Source organism: Camelus ferus, chromosome 5 (assembly GCF_009834535.1).
Source record: "Camelus ferus isolate YT-003-E chromosome 5, BCGSAC_Cfer_1.0, whole genome shotgun sequence".
In the NCBI taxonomy this organism is placed as follows: domain Eukaryota; kingdom Metazoa; phylum Chordata; class Mammalia; order Artiodactyla; family Camelidae; genus Camelus; species Camelus ferus.
Window position 1 is genome coordinate 9,398,027 of NC_045700.1, and position 27,489 is coordinate 9,425,515.

General features: G+C 53.1%; 1 protein-coding gene across 1 annotated transcript in view; it reads right to left on the reverse strand.

Annotated features, from left to right (window-relative positions):
• The window catches only part of GLI2 (GLI family zinc finger 2), a 180,954-nt gene extending 154,045 nt beyond the window's left edge, over positions 1-26,909 (reverse strand). Inside the window, 2 exon segments of the mRNA XM_032479289.1 lie at positions 26,755-26,845; positions 26,847-26,909. Of these exon segments, the coding sequence (XP_032335180.1) occupies positions 26,755-26,845; positions 26,847-26,909 (154 nt within the window).
• Positions 26,910-27,489: the final 580 nt, after the last annotated feature.

The following is a 27,489-nucleotide window of genomic DNA, read 5'->3' on the forward strand; positions in this document are numbered from 1 at the left end:
ACAACAGCACTTTGAGGGCGATGGGAAGCACCGAGGAGGGGCAAGTGGAGGAGGGCTGTGATCAGGGAAGACTTTCTGGAGGAGGCGAGCAAAGGATGGGAAGGGTGCCCCAGGATGCTACTCTCAGGTGAGAAGCATTTGAATGCGAGTGGCTGCAGAGGTGGACAGGGCCAGGTCTTGTGCTGTATCATGTGGGCCTATGTTTCTAAAAGCTGAGTAGTGAGCAATCTCCTTCAAAAGCAATGCATTCTTTTGGACCCTCAGCAGCGTCTTTAATTCTCCCTAGACCCCTACATCACACTCGAGTGGTGCCAGAGGCCTGAGGACTCCAGTGTGAGAAAAGCAGTGGGGATGTCCCTCTCAGTGGTGTCACTGACAAGGGGGTTCGAGTCTTGACATCTCCCTGTTGTTTGGACATCATACTGTGGGGACATCTTATCTCCCAGCAAAGTTCCCCGGGGTGGGCTCTACCCTTCAGAGACCACCTAGAACACTCCTCAGAGCTAGTCTGAGAGGTGCTGATATAGATCGACGGTGAGCAGGAAAGGGTTTTCAGACAGAGAGAGAACAAGGGGCACTGGCTGGAGGGTATTTGAAGGGTCACTCTGAAGACACAGTTTTGCCCCCTCTGAGGTCCAGTGTTCATGGGCCAAGGAGCCAAAGCTCAGAGGGTAGGCCCGAGGACCCCCAGCCTCCTGGGGGAGAGAGACAACCACTTATGTGAGGAAGGGGCTGCATACCCTTGGGGGTAGGGTACTGCCAGGGGTACCTCCCCAACAGCCAGGTGGTGCCCCCATCACCCTGCCTCAGGCTCCGGGGAAAGAGAAATTATTTTTTGTTCCCTGTTCTTCCCTCTCTATTGCCCAGTCACCTCTCCCACATGACAGCCTGATAGTGAATGCAGTGTTCACATTCCATTCACGTCCTTTAATTAGAGTGCCTTGTCTCTTCCTACCAGCTGTGTGACATGGGGTGGGCGAGTTAACTCTCTGAACCTAAGTTCCACTGGTTTCTTTTTTTTTTTTTTTGCTATGGCTATGGCCTCCTACTGCTATAAAAAAAAAAGTCATCCCAAAGTAAATCCCCCAAGATATGACTACTTAGATTTCTATTACCAATAAATCAGAAAAGCCTATTTTTTCTTCTTATATAAAATTAATTTACCGCAGAATTACATTAAATTAACTAAATGCCTTTGTGCAAAGAAAACAGGGATATTTTGATCTGTGTGTGGTTCTACTGGAAAGGGGAGAATTACCCAGCGACATGGAAAGCTAAGGGCCATTTACACGTGTAAATCCTCCCGTGGGCACAAATGGTGGGTCCTGCAAGGTGGGTGCAGAGATGACAGCCCCTCTCTTCTCCTGCAGCATCGGCACTGCCCGCTCTGCCCCTGCCTGTGAAAATCCTGCAGGGCTTGTCTGGCTCGAACTCCATCCTCGGTGGGAGGAGTGTCTGGTTACCTACCAGTATTCCCTGGGCTCTACCCCAAGACCTCTCTCTCCTCTCCAGAGTCTGTGGTGGCAGGATGGGGGGAGGTTTTGTGGTCAGAGAATCAAGGGAAGTGATCTGAACCCTGCCTCCCAATGCCTAGTGTTCCACAGACGGCCCCAGGCCACCCACTTCCCGAGGTCCCACAGCAAAACTGCTACATGTGGATGGATCAGAAGAGATGTGAAGTTACACACGTGCCCTCTCCCACAGGCCAGCTCAAGACCAAATCCTCCCTGATGTTACAGGAAATTTCAGCATCTTACTGGGCAAGAAATGTCCCTCTCTGCCTCTTCCACACTTATCCAGTAATTGGAACCTGCACCCAGAAACGGAAGCTAATTTAACGATGAAGGGGGTCTTCTCCCCTCAGCCCTCACACAGCTCCTGTCCCTTTCCCCGACTCAGTATGGCTAAATTTATAGATTTGAGATTGCTGTAAATTATAATTATACTGCGCCAGGGGCAGCTTCCCATGGCAGAAATTAAAAAGCAATTCAGGTAAATGATCTTTAGCTACAGCAGAGCGTCCCTGCAGAACTCATTAAGTCCAGGGACCAAACGGCATACCGAAGACAGGTGCCGCCTGCTGCATGCCAAATGCTGCCTCACCTTGGAAACACAGGACACGAGCAGGGGGAGGAGCAGGCGTCCCAACAGGATACCTGCCCATCCTTTACCTGCCTCTCACAGCAAACGCTGTGTGCACCTGTCCTGGGGTCTCCCCTGACACCTTTTTGGGCTGCCACTCCTAGACCACTCTCTGGAAATGCCCACTGGGAAAGGGGGCAAATTTGGAGGTACCTGCAGAAGAGCCAGGGAAAGGGGCAGAAAATGGAGTTGGTGTATATTTAAAATTAAATCAGACGAGAAATTAGTCATTTGGGTTGCATTATACATTTCCTCTGAAGCTTTGAACTCCAACAGCCCAAGGACTTGTTTTTATAAATTTCCTTAATTGAACCCAACACTGAAAAAAGAAATAATTGCAGAGAAAGAAAGAACTGGAAAAAAAATATGTGCTAATATATGAATGATAGGAGGTAGAATCAGGAAAGAATGTGATCATGTTCATTGTGCGTTTCTGCATTAATCAAATTTGCAGATTGCTTTAATGATCAGAAAAATGGTAAACATGTAATTTGCAGAAATATCCCTGTTTGCTGTCCTTACGACCTTTAGCCATTTACTAAGAGGCAGTGGGGCGGGGACCATCTATCTTGGGTTAATTGTGGCAAGTGGCACAAAGAGTTCCTGAGTTGGGGGCGAGCTCAGAAGTTGGGGGGACACAGAGGTTATGGAGCCCTTGATCAGTCGGGCTGATTGCTAACGTGCTTCCAAAGCCATTTCGTCCACGTGCCTTGAGCCACAGTGCATGCCCGTTCCCCGGCACTGCCTAGAACTCCTACCAGCTGCAGGGTGTTGTGCCCACAGCCGGATGGACGCAGGGACCAGGGATGCTCTCTCTGGAAAGCTACTCTCACCCACCACACTTCTGTGAGTGTATCACCTGCCAGGCATCCAAGGGCTTCCCTAATAACAAACTCCAATAATGCATACTCCCAGCGAGTGGGTGCTTTTACAGATGGAACACTGGTGCCCAGAGAGGTGAAGCTACTTGCTCCGGGCCCCGTCCAGCTGATCAGTGGCAGAGCAGGAACACGAACCAGGCTGGACCTTAGCCACAGCAGCCTCCTCTTCAAGTTGGAGACGTGGGACACAGCGAATACTGATGGATCAGCAGCCTGCTTCCTCGAGGCTGCTCTCCCCTCTGCCCTGTGGAATCAAAGTCCAAAAACACTCACTAGGTACCACAGATGGCAGCCTGGTCCAGGGGAGGCTCGGCATGACCTTGCCTCAGTGCTGTCCAGCTGGGCAGGTCACCTGACAGTGAAGAGCCTCAGCTTCCCCATCTATAAAATGGGATTGCATCTGCCTTGGGGGTTCTTAGTATAGACTTGGGGAACTTTGTAAAGGGCTGATTGGGGCAAAGTAGAAAAAACAAAGCTCTTTCAAAGTAGATGTGAGATAGTCTGCAAGTCAGCCTCCCATCTGCTTAATGAAGGAGGAAGAGTGAATGCAGGCGGAGTGGGCCACCCATACCCTCTCCTCCTTACCCTCACATCCAGCTCTCAGCCAGGCATCCAGGCGGAACCCACTCCCTGCCTGTGAGGCTGGGTCTGGGGGTTGGAAGCCCCACCAGACACTAGTTTACCAGCCCCTCCGTGGGCCTGACAGCCTCGACCAGAGCGAGACCAAACACCCTCCCCAAAGCTCAGACTTCCTTCTCGGCTGCCCCAGATGTCTGCAGGATCTAGGCATTTCTCCCACGGTGCAAGTTCACTCATTATGCTGCTCGGCTAAGCCACAGGCCCATCCCTAATTTGGACATTTTTTTTCTCCCAACATCCAGTCAAAATAGGAAAATACATCACATACCAGGTCTAGTAAACTCGATCCATGAAGTCCAGGAGCAAGTTAACCACCAGGCACGTCTGCCCCTTTGCAACCGCGTGAGCCTCCCCAGCACAGACACCCCCAGGAAACGCTGTCCCCGTCACATCCTGGTGGTGGCTTGGCTGGCCACTCCAAGACAGGCTGCTGGTCGGGAAGGAGCGGCCCGCCCGGGTCTGGTGCTCTGGGCCGTGCACACACTTTTCCCATTTCCCCAGGAGGGGGGCCGCTCCTGGGTCCTGGCGAGGCATCTGAAACCACGGGGAGGCCACACACCAGTCACTGAGTCGGCACATGGCAACCCCTTCGAAAGGCCTCCCGGTCACAGACGGATTGAGAAAACATGCACTTAAGCCAACTCAGCAAATTGCTCCTTTGGCCACTCACGACTACAGGCCCGGGTAGAGCAGAGCATCTCCTCCTCCGAGTCCCCGAAGCCGGAGGGCGGCTCATCCTCCCCGCCTGCTCCGCTGCTTAAAAGGCACAGGCCCCTCACTGATGGGACACTGAGTGTTTAAGGAAAAGTGAGTCCCCTCCCCACTAGAAGGAGAAGCTCCCTCCTACAGCACCCACACCCTTTCCTTTTCCACTGAAGTTTTCGCCACAGAAGAAGGTAAACTCTCACAGAGAAGAAACCAGATGCACACATGCCACGCGGATACGTCTGTTGGCCATCCCTGTGGGCATCCGGAGGCCCACAGCCGGCCTACCCGGGGGTTGCCGGGATGGGATCCCCGGCCAGGAGTCCACCCCAGGGAGAGCCTCGATGCAGCTCTGTCTTCTGACACTGGCTCTCTTTCTCCTGCATCAGCCTCTGACGTTATCGCCCGGAGAGGGGGACTAATGCTCACCAGCTGGCTCAGTGGTTTAACCCTCTCCAGCTTCCAGGGTGTCCAACTGGGACGAAAGCTCACAGTTCCCCTCACAGGGGACCCAGAATTGAGTTGCTGTGAATTCAGCGAATATGAGGGCAACAGCTGAGAGTTCCGATCAGATGAGAAATCAGGGCCTGGGTAGGTGAGGGGAAGAGAAACTGTTCCAAAAACCCACCCTCATTCCACTGTCCTGATTCTAAAGGAGCCCGAGGGAATGCAGACACAGCAGAGAAAACCAGACAGAGGCAAAAGGGACCTCCTGGGCCTTTCTTTCGCCTGCCTTTGCCAACCTCAGTCTTTCTAGGGTATGATGCTTCAGGAGAAGCTGCTAAAGAAGGTCCCTTCAGAAAAATGACCACCAGTACCCAGTTCACACCGTCTCGGCTGACAACCTTCCCTCTGCCTGTGCTCATCCTCTGTTCCTATGCCCCATTTTTCTGACTAGTGAACTCCTAGTTAGTCGTCAAGCCCTAGCTCAGGCACTCCTCCTCCAAGAAGCCCTCACCACACTGAGATGCCAACCCTGTGCTTGCTTGTCAGTCCCTCCTTGGAGCTCCCTGGGGGCTCAGAGGATAGGGTACTTGCACAGTGACTGATGAATGCCCACCGCCAGATGAAGAAACTTCCTGTCACAAAGCCCCTCCGATTTACTATTCTTGAGACCAAGGCTTGTGTAGAATTCTCTGTGCTGGCCGTTGGGGTTCAGCTGCTGGGAGAAGGATGGCAAAGGGAGGAAAAACAGAGGGGGTGGAGGAAGAGGACAAAAGCATTCCCTATTACTAGCATCCTAGCACACTGAATTAATTATCTACCATCAGTACTTTTGCAAGTGCAGAACAAAACACACCCATCTGAGGTCACTCACCCCTGAGGGACAACTCTCTACCAACTGTAGCCAGGAACCTAGAAAGAGACGAGAAGTCCCCGAGCCCCCAGATCTGTGCCTCAGAGGCCTTGCCCTAAGTAGTGCATAATTCATCCTTAGAAGACTCTCTTAGGCCCTAACTCAGTGCCTCTGGATTCTTGATTTAGAAACAATTCTAACAGATTTATATCTGTTCGATATAAGTTGAAGAGGACAGGGAGTTGTGGCTACTCCAGATAGCAGTTATCAGCAGAAGGCAGGAGGAGGGAAGCAGCAGTATGAAGGAAGAGGTGCCTGCACTTAGGGCTCAGACAGACTCAAGTTCAAGTCCTGGCTGAACCACATAATGGCTGGGTGGCCTTGGCAAGAGGCTAACCAGTAGGCCTTCCATAAACATCCAAATGCTTTTTGAATTAAACAGAATTGAATAATTGAATTTGGCCTTGGAGAAGCCTTGGGATTTGGAGAGGCAGAGGGCCTGGAGGAAGACACTGGCGGGTAGGAAGTGTCCCTTGCAGAGACTTGCTTGGGAGCTGAAAGTCAGGAGGCTTAGAAGTACTTTGTGTTCCGGTTGTGGGTGTGGGGAGGGAATAGGGGGAGCACAGAGAGATGGGCACAGAATCTTGGGGGACCCTGCTGGTCTTGTAATAAGCAATAGCTTTGCTCCCTACCTGCAGAGCCCCCACTTTGTAAGGACTTACCTAATATCAGGGCCCAGCCTGGCTCTTGAATTTGTCTGCACTAAATGCATGAGACATTCAGCTCCAGCTGAGGCCCTAGCCAGTTGAAAAAGTCAGCTTAAATCATCAGAGAAATGCAAATCAAAACTGCAATGAGGTATCACCTCACACCAGTCAGAATGGCCATCATTCAAAAGTCCACGAATGATAAATGCTGGAGATGCTGTGGAGAAAAGGGAGCCCTCCTACACCGCTGGTGGGAATGTAGTTTGGTGCAGTTGTTATGGAAAACAGTATGAAGATTCCTCAAAAAACTAAAAATAGACTTACCTTATGATCCAGCAATCCCACTCCTGGACATATATCCAGAGGGAACTCTAATTTGAAAAGCTACATGCACCCCAATGTTCATAGCAGCACTATATACAATAGTCAAGACATGGAAGCAACTTAAATGTCCATCAACAGATGACTGGATAAAGAAGTTGTGGTGTATTGTACAATGGAATACTACTCAGCCATTAAAAAGAATAAAATAATGCCATTTGCAGCAACATGGATGGACCTAGAGATCATCATTCTAAGTGAAATAAGCCTGAAAGAGAAAGAAAAATGCCATATAATATCACTCATATGTGGAATCTAAAAAAGGGAAAAAAGAGGACACCACTGAACTCATCTACAAAACAGAAACAGACTCACAGACATAGTAAACAATCTTATGGTTACCGGCGGGAAGGGGGAAGGGGGAAGGGAAGGGATAAATTTGGGAGTTTGAGATTTGCAAATTTAGCCACTTTATATAAAAATAGATTTTAAAAGAACCAAATTTCTTCTGTATAGCACAGGGAACTGTAGTCAATATCTTATAATAAGCTTTAATGAAAAAGAATATGAAGACGAATTTATGTATATGTATGCATGACTGGGACATTGTGCTGTAAACCAGAAATTGACATATTGTAACTGACTATACTTCAATTAAAAGAAAAAAAGAAAAGAAAGTGAGCATACACCCTGATCTCTTCTTTGGGCCACTGGCACCTACACACACCTTCCTGGAAACTGCTTAGGGACACAGAGCTATTTTCTTCTTAGGTATTTCTTCTTGGATGGAAAAAATAAAATAAAATAAGATACCCTGAATGCACCCAATGGCAGCCCTGGTATCAGACTCAGGCCTGTCAGCCCCAGGCTTGGAGGAGGCACTACTGGCACTCTTTGGAGCTCTCCGGCTTTTCCTACCACCACTCTGCCAGCTCTAGCCTCTGCCAGGTGCAGGCAACAGGGCCAAGTGGTCCCTTGAACCAGAACACAATGCCTGGGAAGGCACGGGGCAGGGGAGGAGCGCAGGTTTGGGCCCAGGACCCCATCAAATCCCAGTCTTCTCCTTGCTCGTGGTGACCTGGTGGGCAAGTCTGGGGACTCCTCTGGGTCTCACGTACAACACGAGGCACAAGGGCCTTAGGAAGGTCCATCGTTGGTAGGACCTCTGACACCCTGCATCCTGGGCCATCCAGGGGCACGGGTCTCTGAAGTTTCGGTCATACACAAGCCTGGGGTTGATGATGCTGGACTATCAGAGGCGGCCCTGGAGAAGAACTGGTGGTCTGTGTGTGGATGGAGAGGAGCATTATGCGTCTACCCCAGGGTACACGGAGGACAGGCAAGACATTAAGAAAGCCATTGGGTAAGCAAGTGTGGAGCCAATGAGATGAGTGTGGGTGTCACAGAGCAGAGAAGGCTGAGAGGGTGGGACCCACCACCCCCGACCCAGGGTGAGAACAAGATGGCCTGTGGAGGAGGCTCCAATGAGAAGAGAAGAGATGCGGCCCTGGGACCTTGGTTCAAGGGAGAAGGGAGAGGCAGGAAAACACCCAGGGGCATCCAGGGTCCAGGGAAAAACAGGGCGGGGTGGGAGTGCTGGTGAGACTGTAAGAGCAGAAGAGGAGGAATGAAGACCACCCACTGGACTGAGCAGCATGGGGACCAAGGAACCATCTGGGTGAAGAGATGGGGCAGGGTCCTGACAGATATGCGCTTAAACGGGGAGCACAGACAGTCAGGAATGAAGCTATGAAGGGGAAAAAAGAACATGCAGTCAGAGGGCAGAGGGCACCGAGGGGCACACGGGAAGCTCCACGGAGGGACCTCGGGGAGGCACTGGGGGTGGCTTTGTATCGTGGCTGCAGAGCTAAGCTGACACTTCATTCCCAGGAACTCCTTTCTCAGCATGACTCCCGGTCAGGGTTGGCCACAGCTGAAACGTGTGTGTGAGATGAGGAGGGAGGATGTGGAAAGCTGTGGTCCTCTTTCAGGGTAGGGGCAAAGTCATGGGATTTTTATAGTCATATCAAAAAGTGGTATGTTTTTCTCTCTCATCTCTCACTGTACATTTGAAGAGCTTCAGGACTCTGTGAGCCAGTATTTCCATCCATTTGGATGCTTTATAAGGATGATAATACAAAATAATGCATGGTAAAAAGTATCCATTCAAAGTGCAAGGCAGATCAATGGATTTTATTAAACAGAATATAGAAAGGTCTTTGATACGGTTTCAGATTCCACACTGCAAGTAGCATTTAAAAAACAACCATGTATCAAGTTTTGGTGTAGTATCAAAGAGGAATATCTACAATTAGCTGAAAAGGCTTTTAAAATACCCCTCCACTTTCTAACTCTACGTCTTATGTGAGGCCAGATTTCCTCCACGTATTTCAACCAAAACAACATACTGCAACAGATTAAACGCAGAAGCAGGTATGAGAATCCAGCTCTCTTCCATTAAGTGAGTTATTAAAGAGATTTACCAAAGTGTCTTCCCATTTGTCTCATTCTTAAATTTTAGACAATTGTTACTTTTCATCAAAATAATGGAGTTACCATGGTTGTTTTCAAATGAATTAAAAATAAAAATATGAAAAGTTTTTTCTCAATTTACATTTCTATCAAGGTAAATGTCAAGAGATACAAACCCCACAAACAGAAGTTCTTTAGGGTCCTCAGTAATTTTTTTTTCTTCTTCTTTTTTCTTTAATGGAGGTACTGGGGATTGAACCCAGCACCACGTGCATGCTAAGCACGTGCTCTACCACTGAGCAATTACCCTCCCCATCAGTAATTTTTAAGGGACCAAAGGGTTTGGGAATCCTTGACGAAGGGCAGCAGGCACCCACCCTCGGCTCTGGCGCACCATCACTGATCCGTGGCAACATGGGCAGAGCCAGCTCGTCCAGCACCAAGGGGCAGGCTGCCTCTGCAGCTCCCTCAGATCCATCCAGCCTGAGGATGGGAGCCAGCAGAGAGGGACAGATATGAGCTCTAACTATTCCTCTGGATTCCGGTTGATCCATGTTCTCCCTCGCATCACACCCAGCCTTCCCTCCCACTGTAGACCCCAACACCAGATGCAGAGGTCACAGCTGCATCTCCCACAGCCTGGTCCCATCCCAGCCCTTGTCCTGCGTCACCCACAGTGGCTGCTTTCCTGATCTGACCGTACCTGGGATGTGGGTGTCTAGGGACCACAAGGCACACGCAGAAGGACCACCAGGAGCCAACTGGTAGATGAGCGAGAAAAGCATTCTGGAAAGTAGGGGAGCCACACGGAGGCTCAGAGGCAGGAGAGGACAGGCATGTGGGAGGGACACTCTGATGCCGGAGAGGGGAGCAGGGGGCCACGTGTGCCCACAGAGCTTGCACTTGGCCCGAGGCGCCATGGAGCCCAGGCTGATGACCCCAGTCCCCTCCACCGCCTCAGGAAGGGGGCCGGGCACGGTCTGGAAAGCAGCAGGCAGGTTTAACCCTCACTCCCACCCCCAGCTTTGGACGTGGTGATTTGCGGCTCCTCTTACAGATGGGCTGCAGCCCCATAAAGGCAGAAAGGCCCTAAGGCGGAGCCGCCTTCTATTCCAGGCTTCGTTGTGGTTTTTTTATGAGTAAACATTTCTCGATAAAGACTTACTGTCAGCAGAGACCCCTTCATACCCCAAAGGTAAGGGTTTAAGTGGCCTTCTAACTGCAGTTACTTATCTTTACAATGGCCAGCAAGGGTCCGCTCAATGGCAGAGGCTTTCATTTCACTGTATATATTTTTAGTGACTGGTTATCAATCATGCTCATCCCTGGGGCTTAGGGTCTGGGGTCTCTTCCATTCCGGGCCAGGCTGGGAGAACCATCCCTGCCCCCCACCCCTGAAGTTCTCTGGACTTCTGGCACTGAGAGTCCTCAGGAAGCTAGGACGCAGGCCCTTGTTGCCAGGACGCACCAAGGGGATCTTCGGGTCCCTCGGGCCCGTTTCTGGTCCCTTCTCTGAGCAGCGGCCACTTTCCTGTCCTCCTGCGCTCTTCCCCATCAAACCTTCTCTCTCAACACAGAATCTGATAAACTCATTCCCACGGAGGTGCAGATGTTTGACAACAGCCAAGTCGTTGCCCCCTCCCTGGGAATTCTCTATTGTTCCACACCCACACATTCTTAAGGCCTCAGAATGCATCTCGAATGATGAAATCACAGGGAGGGACACAGAAAAGGCTTCCTAACCCCCAAAAATCATGACCTGTACGTACTCACCACTTCTATCTCTGTGTAGCCGATGCAGCAGGTTCCCTCACATCCCCATGCTTTTTAGTAGCCCTTTTCCAAAAACTGTAAATAGGAAAATAGTTTCGCTTTTTTCAAGCGCAATAGTTATCATTATATATCATGTTAATAATTTGAGTTGTATTGCCAGTCTGTTGAGATTGGCTCAAAAGGGTAAATCTTGCTGGCTGCTCTCGGAGATAATTTTGAGCTACATAAACCTTATTTCTGACCCTCTCCCCTCCAAAAAATGATGCACACACATCCAGCTTTCAATCACGAGCACCTGTGGGTAATCGTGAGGGTTTTTTTCTGCCTCCAAAGCCCACTTTGCCCAACTGCACAGCAGGCTGGAAGCCAGCGCAGCCCAGAGCGAGGACTGACAGGGGCTGCTGTTTAAACAGACCTCGATTCCCTTCCCCTTGGGTGGGATAGATCACATGGGGTCCCCGAGTTTCTCCGTGGGATGAAGCTCCAGTAGTTCTTGGCAGTAGTGGCTGGCTAAGGTACCCTGTACCTCTCTTGTCTCACCTCCCCAGCCCCCTCCTTAACCTCCCAATAAACCACGTGCACCGGAACCTTATATTAGAGCTTCTGGGGACTCTAAGCGTGCAAATGACCTCAAACCCGGGGCACCGCCTAAGACTTCCCCTGGATGGGCTGGGGAGGCTGTGGTGACCTTTTCCTGGGGATGAGGTGGCCCACAGGGCTGGTGTGAGACTGCACTCGAGAAAGGCAGGAGCCTGTGAAGAGACTGGCAGTGGGGGCCGGGTACGGAGGGGGCAGCTGGGGATGGAGGGCCACATGCAGCTGTCCTTACAAGACCACCAGCCAGAGGGCAGTCCCGCAGGCTTGTGAAATGGCGTGCATCTGCCGCAGGCAGCCACTCAGCTGTTCAGTTCTTGCACAAGCAGGGCCCCGCGTCTCGGTCTGACCCTGGGCCCGGCCCTCTCCCTCCCGAGACACAAGCCAGCTGAGGGGGTCAGGCTGTTCCTTGTGTGCAGCTGGGATGTTTCTGGGATGAAGGAGCTCGAGGACATGTGGGCTGCATCCCCACGTGGTGCCCAGTCGGCCCCCACCTCTTCTGGGAAGGACTTTCAAAGGCCGCTCTTGCCCTGCGTCCCCCAACCAACCCCAAAGCAACGGAGCTCCTAGATCACAGCACAGGGAAACATCGACTCTGTTTTCTGTTTTATTTTGTTTTTTTGGATTTGCTTTTAAAGATCCCAGAAGCCTCTGACTCCTCCTTGGGGATACATGCACAAAACACATCTCTGACCACCCACAGCCCTGCCAGGACACTTGATCAGGGTTACTGATGCTTAAGGCACAAACAGGAGAGTAAATTAAATGCCTCACGTTCCAGGCACACTGAGAATTCTTCAGAACCCTCTCACCCAACGTCATCATCACAGCCAAGGGACAGAGGACCCGGGTTTCCTATTCTGAGGTCAGCACCTCGCCCACCCCCACCCACCCCAGGAATATGGCCGATAAAGGCACCACGACCCAGCCACATCTTCCCACACCTCCAGTCAGGGCCTGGTAAACGGCAATAGCAAGGATCATTCTTTTCATGTTTTTTCTGCTGATGAGGATTCTCACCTCCATTGCCAGCAGGAGTGGAGGGCGGGACTCACAGACAGGTTGGGGTAAGGGGGACCCCACTAGTGCCAGGCCTGAGGTGCCAAGACCTGAGCAAGGCAGCCCAGGAAGAAAGGTTCCAGAAACAGAGGGAGCGGACAGGGCCTGAAGGTTGAAATGGGGACTGGAGAGAGGGGATCCCAGAGCCTGAAGGACTGGGAAAGGAGGCATCCCCAGACAGAGACCATGGGCTCCCCTAGTGTCTCCTTTGGAGCTGGAAAGGCCCAAGGCCCACTCTGGGGGTGATGACCGCAGAAACAGAGAGGGCGGCTGCGGTCCCCCACACTGGCACTGCCGTCAGCCTTTCCAGAGCCCCGCGAGGAAGGCCTTTGGCGAGGCCTCTGCTCCAGTCCCAACCACAGCCCCACAAGGCAGGCAAGCCCATTCGCAAGTGAAAGACTAGGACCCGAGGGGGTAGCTCTGCCCCACAGTAGCTTGGAACCCAGGGCGTCTGGGTCCCCGGGGCTCCGCTCCAATCCCTGCTCCTGACTCATGGGGTGGCTGGACCCGGGGTGGCGTGCCCTGCCCCGTGGCACGGGGACAGCCTGAGCCAGCTCTCGGCCTCCTCTCCTCCCCCAGCAGAGGAAGCGGTTTCCACTCTGCCTGAGCAGCACATCTGAAAGAGACGGCGGCTTTGACCGTCCTGGGAAACACTGCCGAGCCCTGGTCTGCCCCCGCTGGGGTGCCCGTGCTACATTCTTTGCGGTGTGGTCATTCATGGGAGGACTGGCCTGGCTCACCCAACTGGACTGTCCCCTCCGGGAAAGAACCTTGCTTGTGGATTCCCTGCTGTGACCCCGTGACTATAACACAACATCGCCGGGCACACATTAGGCCCCAATAAACATGTGGAACGACAGAAGAGAGGCAGGGAGGGAGAGAGGAGGGCAGAATGATCTGAAAAGCAGAGAAACCCAGCAGAAATCACCTGCATCTCCTTTACAGGGGTGAGTGCTTCAAGTCACAGGATGTAAATCAATCCAGCAAAAAGGTGAGTTTCTTTGAAACAGTCCTCCCCTGCTCAAAGACTTTTGATGGCTACCTACTACCCAGAGTCGAAATTCCTCTGTGGCGCATCCAAGGCTCCCCACACCTTTCAAAGCTCCCTTGCTAACTGCATCTCTCCTCCCACGCCTTCAGGTAAAACTGTCTTGCAAGCAGGTGCTCTGGTCCCTGTCCTCCACATGAGCCATCTCATCCTCGCCCCCAGGCCTCCTCTATGTCCATTTCTCAGCACCCTCTCCCACAGGTCCCTCCTCTGGGAGGAACCCTTCTTAGTGATGCTGCCCCCAGAACCGTCTGGCATTCCCTCTCTAAGGATCTCACCTGGTAACTCTCAGGGGCACTCTGTGTTCCCCCATGGGGAGCTCCAAAAGGACAAGGAGGGACTGGGGACAGGCCCGGTCACTCCAGGTGCAGCCCCGGGAGGAGGCCCTAGACAGAATGACCAGGGAAGAGTCAGAAGAGTCAGAGTCGGAGCTCTGACTCCATCTGGCACCAGCACATCCCACCAAGAGCCGAGAGAGAAACAGACAGCTTCGTAGTGACGTCAGTGGAGCCCCAAATGCTTCCCAGTTACGGAGGCCAAGAACCCCATGAAGATTCAGTGGGTTTCTGTCACTTGCCACCAAGCATCCTGACTCAGTTTCCATCCTTTCAGGCCAAGGTACTGCCATCTTCCTGTATCTTCGTACATCACAAATATCCCTCTTGGGGCTCAGCAGTAAGTCCGGCCGCCTGCCCATCCTCCATGGCCTCTGGCTGAGAGCCGGCCTGAGGGGAAGGCAAAGGGCTGGGAGAGGAAGGAGGGCTCCGGAGCTGTCAGCTGGAACGTACTGAGGACACAGTGAGGCCAGAGTAGAGCAAGAACAGTTAAGGGAAGTGTCAAATTAGGGGTGCCAGGCCAGGCCAGTGGAGACAGGAGGGTGCACCAGACAACTGCCACCTTAATCATGCCAACCCTGGCCAACTCTGCCACTTGCCGGGACGGGAACTGCAATCCACCTGGCACTTGCTCTCTGAGGATGCTGCTCTGAAGAGGGCCTGGGACACCACACACTGAGCATCTAATGCCCACCCTTCCCGGGAGATTCGTCTGAGGCAGGGACAGCAGCCTGGCTTGGGGGGTCCCAGATATGCTCCTTCCCAGGGTCCATCCCACGCTTGCTGTGTGGCCTTGGCAAGACTGTTCCCCTCTCTGGGCTTCAGAGGACCAGATGGTCCCTGAGCCTCTTCCACTCAGAAGCTCAGAAGAACCCAGCCCTTCCCAGCAAGGCATCTGATTTCAAGCAGGGCAGGGACCCGGTGCCTCCCTCACCCTTGTGGCTCATCCACCTGGAGGAGTAGGAGGGGCTGGCCAGGTCACCCTGGCATGCAGGCAGGCCACCTCCCCCAGCCCCACTGCCCCTGCACCCCTGCTACTGCAGAGCCCACAGCTCCTGCCACGATCAATTACTCGGAGTCCATGCGAGGACGTAATCGGGTGATAAAGGACTGGAAGTTAGCTGGAGGCTGGTGCTCTTTCTAAAGTGATTTACTCAGCTCCCCTCCACACTCACACCCTTAATGTAATTATTTACTTTGTCATTAAACACTGTCCTTCCACTCCAGTTATTTTTAGAGCTTCTGGAGCCTATGGAGTTGGCTGGGGAGGGAGGAAGCTGGGTCCTCCCTGAGGGGCAGCGGTGGTCACACAGCCTGGGGACTCATGCTGGGGTTTGGGGGCCACGACAAGGCTGTCCCAGGTGCCACAGGCCCCCCTCAGGTCTCTAACCTCCTTCCTCACCTCCTTCCTTCATTCTTTCTTCCTCCTTCCCTTCTCTTCTAAAACTGAGATATAATTCACCTACCATAAAATTCACCCATTGAAACCATACAATTCAGTGGTTTTTAGTATATTCACAGTGTTGAGCAACCATCACCACTACCTAATTACAGAACATTTCATCACCCCAAAAAGGAACTCCAGACCCATCAGCAGTCCCTCCCTGTTCCCTCCTCCCCTCTACCCTGGGCAACCACTAATCTATTTTCTGTCTCTATGGATTTGCCTATTCAGGACAGTTAATATAAAGGGAACCATACAATATTCGGCCTTCTGTGTCTGGCTTCTTTCAAGGTTCATACATGTTGAAGCATGTATCAGTATTTCATTTCTTTTTGTGGCCAAATAATATTCCACGATGTGACTATCTCACATTGTATCCATTCATTAGCTAGCAGACGTGTGGGTGATTTTCACTTTTCGGCTATTATGAACAATGTTGCTCTGAACATTTGTATATAAGTTTGTATTCGAATATATGCTTTCAATTATTTTGGGGTATGAACCTGGGAGTGGAACTGCTGGGCCAATTCTTCCTCCTTTCTCCATCCCATGTCAGCACAGAGATGGGAAGGCTAGGGGCCTGGCACGAGGGTGCCGCTGTGGGTAGAGGTCAGCTGGAAAGCTCCACACTGCTCTGGACCAGAAACAGGACAAAGTTCCCACCTGCATCCGGCCTCAGAACTCACAGAGGCAGCCAAGTGCATCTTTAGCAATTTGTGCTTCCCTTTCTGACCCTCTTTTTGACCCTCTTCTCCCCTGGCTCAGCTCTCCAGTCCCTGGTACTCCAGTGCCCACAGCCTGTTTCTGGGGAGGGCCCTGGCACCAGGTAACCTAGGTCACAAAGAGGGACAAAGGACAACATGGGCCTCTGCATTAACCCAGAGGCAAGGTGAGAGCTAAGGGTAAATTTCAGGTGCTCAGTTGGAAGAGGAGAGTGACGGTGCCCTGACCACCATCACACCACGCAGGACACCTGCTCTGCCCTGGTACCCAGGGTACAAGGCTTCCCCCCGGAAGCTCGTTCATGTCCAGAATGGCAAGGGTTGAGGAAGGTATAAACTGCATGCCTGCTGTCCATTGCCTGCATCACACCAAACCCAAACCCTCCTCCAAATGGGAAAATCAGATGTGGAAACGAGCCTCACTCTGTCTGGTGTCAGGGCTTCAGGGGTCCCAATCCCCACAAATGCAAGAGGGCCAGCCAGCACACAGGCACAGGGAAAGAGCCAAGGGCAGTTTCTCAAGACAGCCCCTCCAGCCCCTTCCCTGCCTGCCAAAGAGAAGAGGCTGTCTGAACCTGGAGAGGAGGGGGGGTCCAAACAAGCGATGCACATCCAGCGCCAGGCCGGGCCTCCAGCATCCATGTGTGGCTGTGCAGCAGCTGGAGGTCACAGATGGAACAGGGGCCTCCGGACAGGGCATCACAGAGCTTCCCATCCCCCAGGCAGGGGCTTGTGCTAGAATGAAGGGAGTGGGGAATGGAGAGGGAGGGGAGCCCCTCCCTAAGGGGCTGACAGGACCAGCCACCCCAAGCCACTCTCGGATCCCAGGACCTTTGCCCGTGCTGTTCCTCAGGCAAGAACACCATCTCTCTTGCTCATCATGGGCAAACTGCTACACCTTGTGAAGACTCGGCTCGGATACCTATGTGTTCATTCATTCATTCATCCCTTCTCAAATATTTATTGGAAGCACATGTGCTACTCTGGGAAACAGTTCTAGAATAATTGTAATAATAGTAATTATAATACTGATGGCAACAACTGCTACACACCTAATGTCTGCTCTATGCCAGGCACTGTCCAAGCCCTGTACGCTGGTTATCTGTCTCCCAGTCCTCAGAAGATGAGTATTTTGTCCGTTTTTAAGATGAGGACACTAGGATTCAGATCAGCAAAGAACACTCAACAAGGAAGCAGCAGAGCAAGGATTCAAACCTCATCTGTCCAAGCCTGAGCCTCGGCCCCCAGACCACACTGACCACCCCAGAGCTGTTTTCTCCACGTACCAGCCCTGTGACTTGCTCTAAGCCCTGCCAGACTTTGCAAACACCTCTTCTGTAACCTCTCCCCAACCATCTGATCTGAGTGTGCAGCTGCTCCCAGCAGGACCCCGACTGGTCAGAGAGGGCACACAGCCTGGGCCCTACGCCCCTTTCAGGCCCCGCTCCTTCCCTGCAGTTTCCCAATCGCCCAGGCATAAGGAAATGGCCACAGAAGCATCACAAGTTGGGGCATCTGGTTCCTCCACGGGCCAAAAGCTCTTGGGGACAGGCACTGTCATCCCCACCTGCCCCTTCTCGTGCCGGCCCAGGCTTCAGAGAGGGCAGCGGCTTCATTCAGATGCACTGCTTTTCCCTCCTACCCATCTGTGTGCCTAAAAGGAGGAGACGCCAATGGAGCCACGGGACCTCAGCTGGCACGACTGAGTGTCCACACACCCCCTGGGGTCCCCAGCCATCCCCCTGGGCCCAACTCCAGGGCAGTCAGAAGGCCTTCTCCTTCTCTGACCCCACAGGTCCCCTGACATCACTGCCCAACCTGCCTACTGGCTGCTGGACCCCTTGGCTCCAGCCTCTCTGCCCAAGACTCCCTTCCACTGCAGGCTGAGCTGTCAATGGCCTTAAACCTCTGTGGCTGGTTCCCTGATGCCTTGGGGAGGGGAGGGGAGTCTAAACACTCCACCTGCCACCAAGGCTGGAGCCCCTCTCAGGCCCCAACCACACACCCCAAACTGGAGGGACATGGGTCAGTTCGCTGACTCCTCAAACCCCTGCACTCCCGAGGGGCCGATCCCCACACCAGTGTCCACTCACCCTTTCCTCCTTCCACCTGGAGACATCTTCAACATCCCTAAAGGCCCAGCTCTGACCCTGCCTCCTCAGGAAGATCCCTGGGCAGGATCCATCACTGTCCCCCACGTGTCCCCCTAGTGTTCTGTTGTGGTCCCTCCTCCAGCGAGGACCCCTCGAGGACAGAGGCGGGGTCTCTGCCATCACCACATCTCTGCTTGGCGTTCCAGAACCATCTGCGGGATGCACACGTGAGCTTAGGGAACTCCAAGGCACCCAGGCCATCTCAGGCTGATCCCCCTCCTGCTCCAGGTGTTCCATATCCACCCCAAACACCAGGCCTGACTTCATTATCTGCAAAATGTTCCCGAGATCAGAGACCATGAGCCCTGGCCACAAACATAAAATAAATTATCCTCTCCATACCAATGATAAATGGTTCTATTAGCAAACCAGATTGTTAAGCTTCGATATAACAGAACACAGGAAACTGGGGCCCATCCATTCTCCCTCCGGCGCATACTGAGTTGTAAATAGGTTATTTTGTGTGTAAATAACACATTAAAACACAGCATTAGCTGTGTCTTTTGATAGAGAGGAAATTGTTACAAATAAATAATTCCGGACAGGAATGTAAAATAAGCCAGATTTAACAGTGCCCGCCTGGTGCAGCCGTGTTAAACATGACTGAAATGATAAACCCCGGAATACACTAATAGTAAACTATGCACTGACATCAAAGTAATGAGGCTGTATTTTTACCAAGCTTTAGAAACGCTAAAATTAGTTTTGACAGAACCAAACGTCAGAAAAATGTTTCTAACATAAACACCGCCCAGTTGGGAAGCAGGGGCTGGGGCCAGGAAGGGGGCAGAGCTGGGGAGGGGGGCAGATGGGTCCTACCCCACATGGAAATCGGGTTCCAGACCCCGTGGTATCACTGGGTGACTGTGCGTCAGGGTCTCTGGACCTCAGTCTCCACATCTGTAAAATGAACAGATTCGAACCACATGATCTTTTTAAAGCTTCTTCTAGTTCTATCACTGGAATGACTTCGAAATTTTACCCCAACCCTGCAGTAGTTTAACATACAAAGGAGACACGAGAAATGAAGCTGTGTCTGCCAGGGCCGTGGTCCTAGGGATGAACAGAAGCAGGAGGCACAGCCGTGCCCTGGGACTGTGGGCACAGCTCACAGCTCACATGCGCCAGCAGATGACACAGGAGGGGCCAGGCCCCTGGGAGTGGCCAGGCAGGGGCCAGCGGAAGGCTGTCAGAGCGCAGACCCAGGGTTGGCCTTGAACGCTGCAGGCAGGAAGGGGCAGGGGAGAAGCCTGCCAAACTGGGGGCAAGTGGGTATCCCAGCTGATTTGGGGTGGCAGCCGTTTTGAGTGACGTTTGGAGCACAGGGTCTCAGTGTCGAACACAAGACCACGATATTCAAGAGGAAAGCCTGCTCAGAGATCCATCGCTCACATTTACTTGGTCTCCACGCGGGCCCTCTGCCAGCTACAAAGGCTCTCCTATTTCACTTCATTGTTGCCAGAGATAGTTACCGTTCTCATTTCCATTTTCCAGGGTTCAGAGAAGTTAACTGACTGGCCCCAGAACACATACCTACAGGTGGGGAGCTGGGAAGAGACCAGGTCCTTCCCTCTGTACTCGGCCGTGTCCCGGAAGGAGGCTCCAGCCCTCACCCTCTGCCCCAGGCACCCCGCCGACCCTTCAGTACACTCCGGGCACCCAAGACCACGCCAGGGTGTCGTCAAGAGTCCCTCAGAACCCACCCCAGGTGGTTGTTCTGCACCCCACTTCCTGGATGTGCGAAGTTGTCACAGGCCACTGAGCTCTGCTCTCGAAAAGTCTGGTGGGAACCGGCTGTTCTGTGTCACTAGGCCGTTAAAACAAGCCCAGAAGCAGCATCAACAGCAATCCTGAAAATCACTTAAATAAGAATAATTGCCCACTTAGTCACACGTGAGTGCATCCTGAGGCCCAAGGCAGAAGTGGGTGGCCACAGCTGAGCAGCTCAGGTGGCCAAGGAGGGCTGGCCCATACAGCAAGTCCCCACCTTGGGAGGGGAGCCAGGGCCCAGGAGCAGACCAGGCCCGACTGACCCTCGTCCCCAGGAACTTCAGGGCCAGCAGAGGCAGCTGACCGCACCAGCCCACCAGGCGCACACCTGGCAGAACAGTATCAGACTCACTTCCCTCACTCGGTAATTATTTATTGGGTGTCTGCGTTGCTGGGGGATGCAGTGGGGAACAAACACATGGATATGGGGAGGAGTGGGGTTGGCTGGGACTCACCCAGACACAGCTGGGACTCGAAGGTATTTATCAATGACAGGGCCCGGTGGGGTCCACGTGACCTGGGGGGACTTCCTGGCCCTGAGCATCACAGCGAGAACACGCACCACCTTATTTACACATTCTGATATTTGCACAGCACTCTGAGACCAACCTGGATGCCTCCCCTCTGAGCAAAAATGTGCCTGGAAGAAACTTTCAAAGAAGCCAATGGCCAGTGAACAAGATAAAGGGGTGACATGTGGGAGCTTAACTCAGGCAGCAGGGGAGGCTCAGCCCTGCAGGTACTAACCAGCTGTGACTACCACCAGTTCACCACCTCCAGGGATCTGGTCCATGCCCTGGACCAACTGCCACCAATGAGCTGGGAAACCTATTACACTAAACGTACACACGCCCGGGAGGTTCTGTTTCAGCAGGTCTGGGCAGCCTGGGGGTCTGAATTTAACAGTCGCCTTACAAGATCCTAAGGTATAGCCAGCTTCTGGCATCCTGTGGTCTGGCCCCACCCTCCAGCGTACAAAGCTGAGTTAACAAAGCCAGGGACCCGCTCAGGGCATCTCTCCAGGACTGCCTGTGGGAGCACAGCACAGCAGTCCAGGAACCCAGGTCTGATTTCCAGCCCAGGGCTCCCTCCTCCACTCTCCAGCAGGAAGATACCAGAAATCTGGGCTTCCCACCACCTGTCTAACCTCAGGAGGTCAGCTAGCAAGGGTGACCAGAGAAGGAGAGGCTCTAAGTCAGGCAGAGCCTGCAGACCTAGGAAAGGAAAACTGATCATAGTTCATAAAGCAAATATTTAACGTGGGTCTCACCGAGAGCTAGCTTCGCGCCTGGCACTCCACAGAGGCTAACTCAAGCAATTCTCCCAACGCTGTGAAGCAGGAACATCCCATGGTTGTGTCCATTTTTCAGATGAGGAAACTAAGGCACAGAGGGGACCATAACCAGGTGGTCTGGCTCGAGAGGCTGGGCTGCTTCGTGCTGCTACTCTGCCTGTGGGAGGAGAGGTGGCCGGAGCAACTGCTACCCACGAGGTGCCTGTGGCAGGCAGATGGGAGCACCCTGTATGTCTCCGGCAATTTCTGCACAGCAGCTCTTTGTACAGTTCCCATGTTACATGTGGAAAGACGCACCCCACCTCAGGCAGCTAGGGCACAGAGGGCCCAATGCTTCAGGGTGATCAGAAATCACCCACAGCTCTGCTTTCAGGAGTCTGGGGTGGGGCCCGAGTCCCAGGGATGCTGTTGCTCTTGGGGGGCCAGAAGAGGGGGACCACTCTGGGAGCACCCTGGCCCGGGACATAGCAGGCGCTCAGTGTAAAAGGAAGGTGTTGGACACTGTAGATGCGTCACAGGGTTTCTAAAGCCTGTGTTGATTTCAGGGACAAGCAAAGCTCGCTGGATCAAGACCCATCTCTGAGATTTATGGCTCCAGCCCTTCTGATCATCCCACCCCAGAGGCTTGGAGTGGCTCAGTCCCTGGTGCTCTGCGGAGGCACACAGAGAGGCTCAGAAATATTTTTGGAAAGAAAACCCACTATTGAGGAGGAAAAATACAACAGCGTTTGGGAAGTTTCAGTGTAAAAAATGAGAAGCATCTGAATCAAATTGCCTTTCAAATTATGCTATTTTAAAAATTAAAGGGGAAAAAAAGCTCTGGGCCAAAATGTGTTTGTAAAGCTTTCTGGCCTCCGAAGTGTTAGCACAACAGCTAAAGAGGCTGGGAAAGAACCCACCGGCCACTCTGCATGAGCCGCCCCCGCCAGGTGATTCAACTAACCTTCCCCCAGTCTGACCACAGTGCTGCTTTCCCCCTGGGTACAGTCCTGCTCTGCAAAGGTGTTTCTGTCACGCATTGTGGCCAGGGAGGCAGCGACTCTCAGTGGAAACACCCAGCCCCTAGCAGGTCAAGCAACAGAGGCCAGTCGAGCCAGGTGACTTTTAAGGTCCCTCTGCAAAGAATTCCCGGCCCCAGACCGCAAGGCACTGGAAGGGAGCAGGCGCTGTTACCCCACTGGGCAGACGACGGAGCAGAGGCTTGGTGACAGGTGAAGAAACCTGTCCAGGGCTGGGGCAGAGGCCGGACACTTACACGCAGTATCAGTGGGCTGGGCTTTCAGGCCCAAATCACCCACAAACAATCTAAAAATCACGATCTAAAAGCAAATACAGGAAAGAGACATTCACCACAGGAGAGACAGGAGCCCCGAGCCCCAGACCCTGCTCTCTGTTAAAGCATCAGGTGGCCTTGGGCAAGTCCCTTCCACAGCTCATCTCCGTCTTACCTACAAACGGAGAGGCTCTGACCACCCATGAATCAGACGTGCCTGCAGCTCCCCTCTGACACCTAGGACCTCCCGCACGTCTCTCCCAAGCTTCGCCTCTGGGGACTCCCGCTTCCCTTATGTCCTACTCTGGACTTCACTCCTGTCTCATCCCTAGTGGGACTGAGGAACCCGAAGTGAGGCTCAAGATACTGTCAGTCATGTGCTGGTAGATGTTTGCCAACAGGGTCTGGCTGAGGGGAGGAGTGAGCGCAGCCCTGATCTGTAGGGTTTGCCAACTTTCCTGGTGTAAATACTCTAACTATGGGTAGGTCAAGTTACCAGCCTAAGGTCACAGATAGCAGAGTTGGAAGGAGATACGTACACTTGGTTCTCACAAGTCGGCACAGGCTGCTTGCAGCACATTCCTGCCTCTCAGATATAGTTACACTCTCATAGAGGGTTCCAGAAGGCTGAAGGTCCTTAAGAACCAAAGGGATGAGTGTCCTGTATGCAAAAGGTACATCACCCTGAGTCCCAACATCTGGACAACCACTGCTCATGGTACCTCTATGTGCTGTAATGTTGTGGTAGAGGTCACATATGATATGTATCCTGCTTTTTCTACACTTAATATTAGAACATAAGCACATCCCCTCATTATTATAAAGTCTTGAAAAGCGTTTTCAATGTCTGCAGAATATTCCATTAGACAGATGTTCCACGGTTTGATTTATCAATCCCCTATCACTGAACACTTAGACTGGATCCAAAAATCTTCACAGTTATGAATAAATAATGTGGAAATGAAATCGTTCTGCCTAAAGGTAAGTTTACTCTTAGAACCAAAGCCGTACAATTCCAGTGGTGGGCCTGGAGCACCTGGAACTGATGGGCATTCATTGGGATCATTGGATGAGGGGTTAAAGCTGGCCTGGAATACAGGGTAAGCCCCGCATCTGGACACCTGGCAGCTGTGGGTGGCCACAGCTCTGCCAGTTCATGGGATCTGGGCCTTCTGTCATTCCTCACCCCCGTGCCCCTGCCATCCTCAGACAGGACCCACCCCTACTCTGGACAGATGTGTAATAGGCCTTGAAACACTAAGCTTGTATAAGACCTCTTTTCCTTCTGGGAAAGCTGCAAACCATGGTGTAGACCACGGGGACAATCTCATGGACTCTGAAGGGGTAAACTGGGGTCGGAAGAGTCAGGTGTCTGCGTAGGTGTTCACCCGCTCAGCGACAGGGGAACCAGCGTCATCACACTCCTACGCCAGCAAACAGGCCTCAGGCAAGCCCTCCTAGGACAGGATGGTTACTCCATCTTTACCAGAAATGACTCAGGGACGGGGACCCCTCTATAGGCCGTTCTCGGCCCCCTGCACCCCTACCCCCGCCCAGCATGCACTGGGCGGCACTGCCCCTGTTCCCAGGCCTTTGTGCAGCCCCACTGCCCTCCTCACCCCATGTCCACACCAGCCCCGAGCCTGCGGGCTGAGCTTACTTCCTCAGGCCCCACCGAGATGCCCCTCCTCCGGCCAGCTCCTTGCCAGTGCCATCACCACTCAGCTCCACGGGAGACCCTCAGGCGCTGCCACGTGCCAGGCCCAGGATCAAGCACTGAGCTCTGGACCTGAGCACAAGCATCTCCAGAACTGAGAGGGCCTCGTGCAAACCACCTTGGGCTGCCTGGCACCTCCCTCCGTGCATTCATCTCACCTGTCGACAGGTCTATGCCCCGGCGGGCAGTGGGGCTCACAGCAAAGACTCTTTGGAACCTTCTGGGGCTCCAGTTTGCTGAGTAAAAGAGGATTCTTGCCCACAGCACCTCTGCCACCACTGGTAAGGTTTAAGGAAGACTCAGTGTCACGAGATCATACAGACTTTGAACAACATCTGCCAAATGTCTTCACGACACAGATTAGGAAAATGACACGTGGAGAAGGGCATAGCTTGTCACCCCAGGACCCAGGATGTTGCTGCACGAGGACCCAGGCCAGCACCACCAGCCTCCCTCACCCCATATGCAGAACACAGTCGTCACAGTACCCCAGCACTGGGGGACCCACTCCAAGATGCCACCTGCTCTGCTCCCTGCAGGAACAGCTGCTTGCTTCCCTGACTCCAGGAGGGCCCTTCCCAAATAAGCTCTTCAGAGAGGGGTACAAGGAGCAGGAGCCACATCTGACTCAAGCCTGAGAGCCTCCTGTCCTGGGGCAATTGGGCTGACAGGCCACGTCCACTCTCTGATGGAAACTCACCAGCCAAGCACTCTCCTGGGGCAGGGCAGTGAGGGAACGAGGGCCTGTGGGGGTGAGCAGGGATGATGACTGGGGACGGGATAGAGTGGGGCTGGGTTCCTTGGTGGAGCCGCTGCACCTCAAGCTGTAGGCTCACCGCCCACCCCTCCAACATCAAGACCCCCTCCAGAATCTGCTGTTACTGCACCACTGGTGACAACCAGGTTTGACACTACAGGGGCTTCCCCCTAATTGTGCCCTAATTACTTTAATTACTGCCTAAGTCTGTCCTCTGCTACTGTGACACAGCAGTAAATTGCACCGTGTGGCAATTCACCATCCACTCATGGCTCCACAGAGGCAGATCCAGGCCAGGGCGGGGACAGCTGAGGGCCCAGAGGTGGACAGAGGCACCGAGGCCTCAGAGGCTCATGCATCTCTGCATCAGGCAGAGGGACAGCTTCAAAAGTCACCATAGACCAGGGCGGGCCCTGACTCAGGGAGAAACAGACCACATGCGGACACAGCCAGGCCCAGGACAAGCCAGCTTCAGAGGGGGACAGAGGTCAAGGGGCATCACACAGGTCAGGAGGCCGAACGCCCGCCTCCCGGAGCAGGAAGGTTGGCCTGGGATCTCCCTCTCCTGATTTGGGCCACACATCCTGATAATGACCTCCAACTGAGAATCATGGGGAAAATCAAAACAAATGTATTAACAACGATCTAGAGGTCCGCCAGTGCACTCTTGGAAACCCCGACTCCTACCCGCTCTGAGTGTCTTTCCAGTTTCCCCCGCTCTGGCCCTAAGCTGCACCCAGCATGGCCTGTGGAGCCGCAGAATCAGCATCGTCTGAGCACGGGTTAGAATTACAGAAACTCAGTCTCGCCTGACTTCCTGGCTGGGGGTCAAAGACCCCCTGCGACCTGGGTACATCAACTTGTCAGAGGCACCGCCCGCACTCACACCCCCACCCAGCAAAGGCGAATTTCCCCTGCTGCTCTCTGAGCTCTGCTTGAGCGGTGAGAGCAACAGGGCATGACTAAATGCACTTGAATAAAAAGGGGAAGAAAAGAAATCTAAGTCTCTCCATTCCTCAGAGACAGAAATAGGTTTTGTGGCCTCCAGATGGACTGCACAGACACAAGGGGAGGTCTCGCCTTCCCGCCAAACTTTCCCAACGGGATGCTGGCACGGACGCATGGAAACCATAGAGTATTTCTCTTTGGGGCAGTAAAATGAGAGGCTGTGGCTGGTGGAGTCCTTCTGTTATAATTAAGTTGGCCAGAAATTCACCTAAGGATACTAAATTCCGTACCTGACCCTCTAATTACAGCCAGAAGGGATCAAGAGACAATTACTTTCCAAAATAGTCCTTGGCAGGCCAGAGGCAAGAAGCAGCCTCTCTGACACATCTCGAAGGTGCCAATGGAATGCACCCCAGGGCCACCCAGCAGCCCCACTCCTCCCTTGCCTTCCCTCTTCTGTTCTCAGGACCCCCCCGCCGGCCGAAGCCCGAGATGCCCAGCCCCCCGGGATGTGGGGTGGCCGGACCTCCGAGATCACCTGCAGGCGCCCATCATGGTGTCTGGGATCCCCAGGAGCTGGGGCGCCCTCCTTGTCGCCCTCCATAAACCCAGCATGCCTGCCCAATGACATCGGCCACCGGCCTAACGAAATCCGAACGGGCTAATGAAAAACACCCCACCAAGTGTGCCGACCAGAAAGTACCTCCTTGAGCAGCTACCGCCGCCGCCGCCGCCGCCGCCGTGGCCACCGCTAGGGCAGAAGCTTTCCTGCCCGGGTCCGGGAAAGCAGGGGCCCTCCAGGATCCCACTTTTGGCTTCCTTCTTCTCCGCGGCCGTGGCTGAGGCGGACGTCTCCATCTTAGCCGCTCATAGTCCTGGGTGGCAGTCCTAAAGGAGGAGACAAAGACACTCACCAACGCTGCCCCCAGATCCAGCCGGGAAATGCCGACCCAGATTCACGGCCGCCGCGCGCTTCGAAAGCAACCGACTTCGTTCTCTTATAATTGGGAAGGAGGGTTTAATTAATTTTGAGAATTATTAGTTCTGAGATTCCACTGGTCTTCGGACAACCGCCGAGTGTTTTCACTGTCTTGTACCCCAGATTTTTCAGGTCTGAGCAACAAGTTGCTAGCCCTGTGCAAGGCAAGAAGCAGGAAGCAGCTTGAGAAATAAAGTTAGAAAGTAAAGCCCAGCAACTCAGAATCACAGGAAAATAAACATAAATAGAGGAACAACGACTTAGAGGTCCTCAGAGAAAAGCCCTCATTCTGTTCCTTCCCTGCCCACCAGATCACCTTTCACTTATTTATGTGTATGTCTGCTCATTCATTAATTCATTCATTCAACAAATTTTTCACCATTTTTTCACTCACACAGTCACTATATTTTCAAGGCCCTATTATGCATCAAGCATCCTGCCTGGTGCTGAATGTACAAT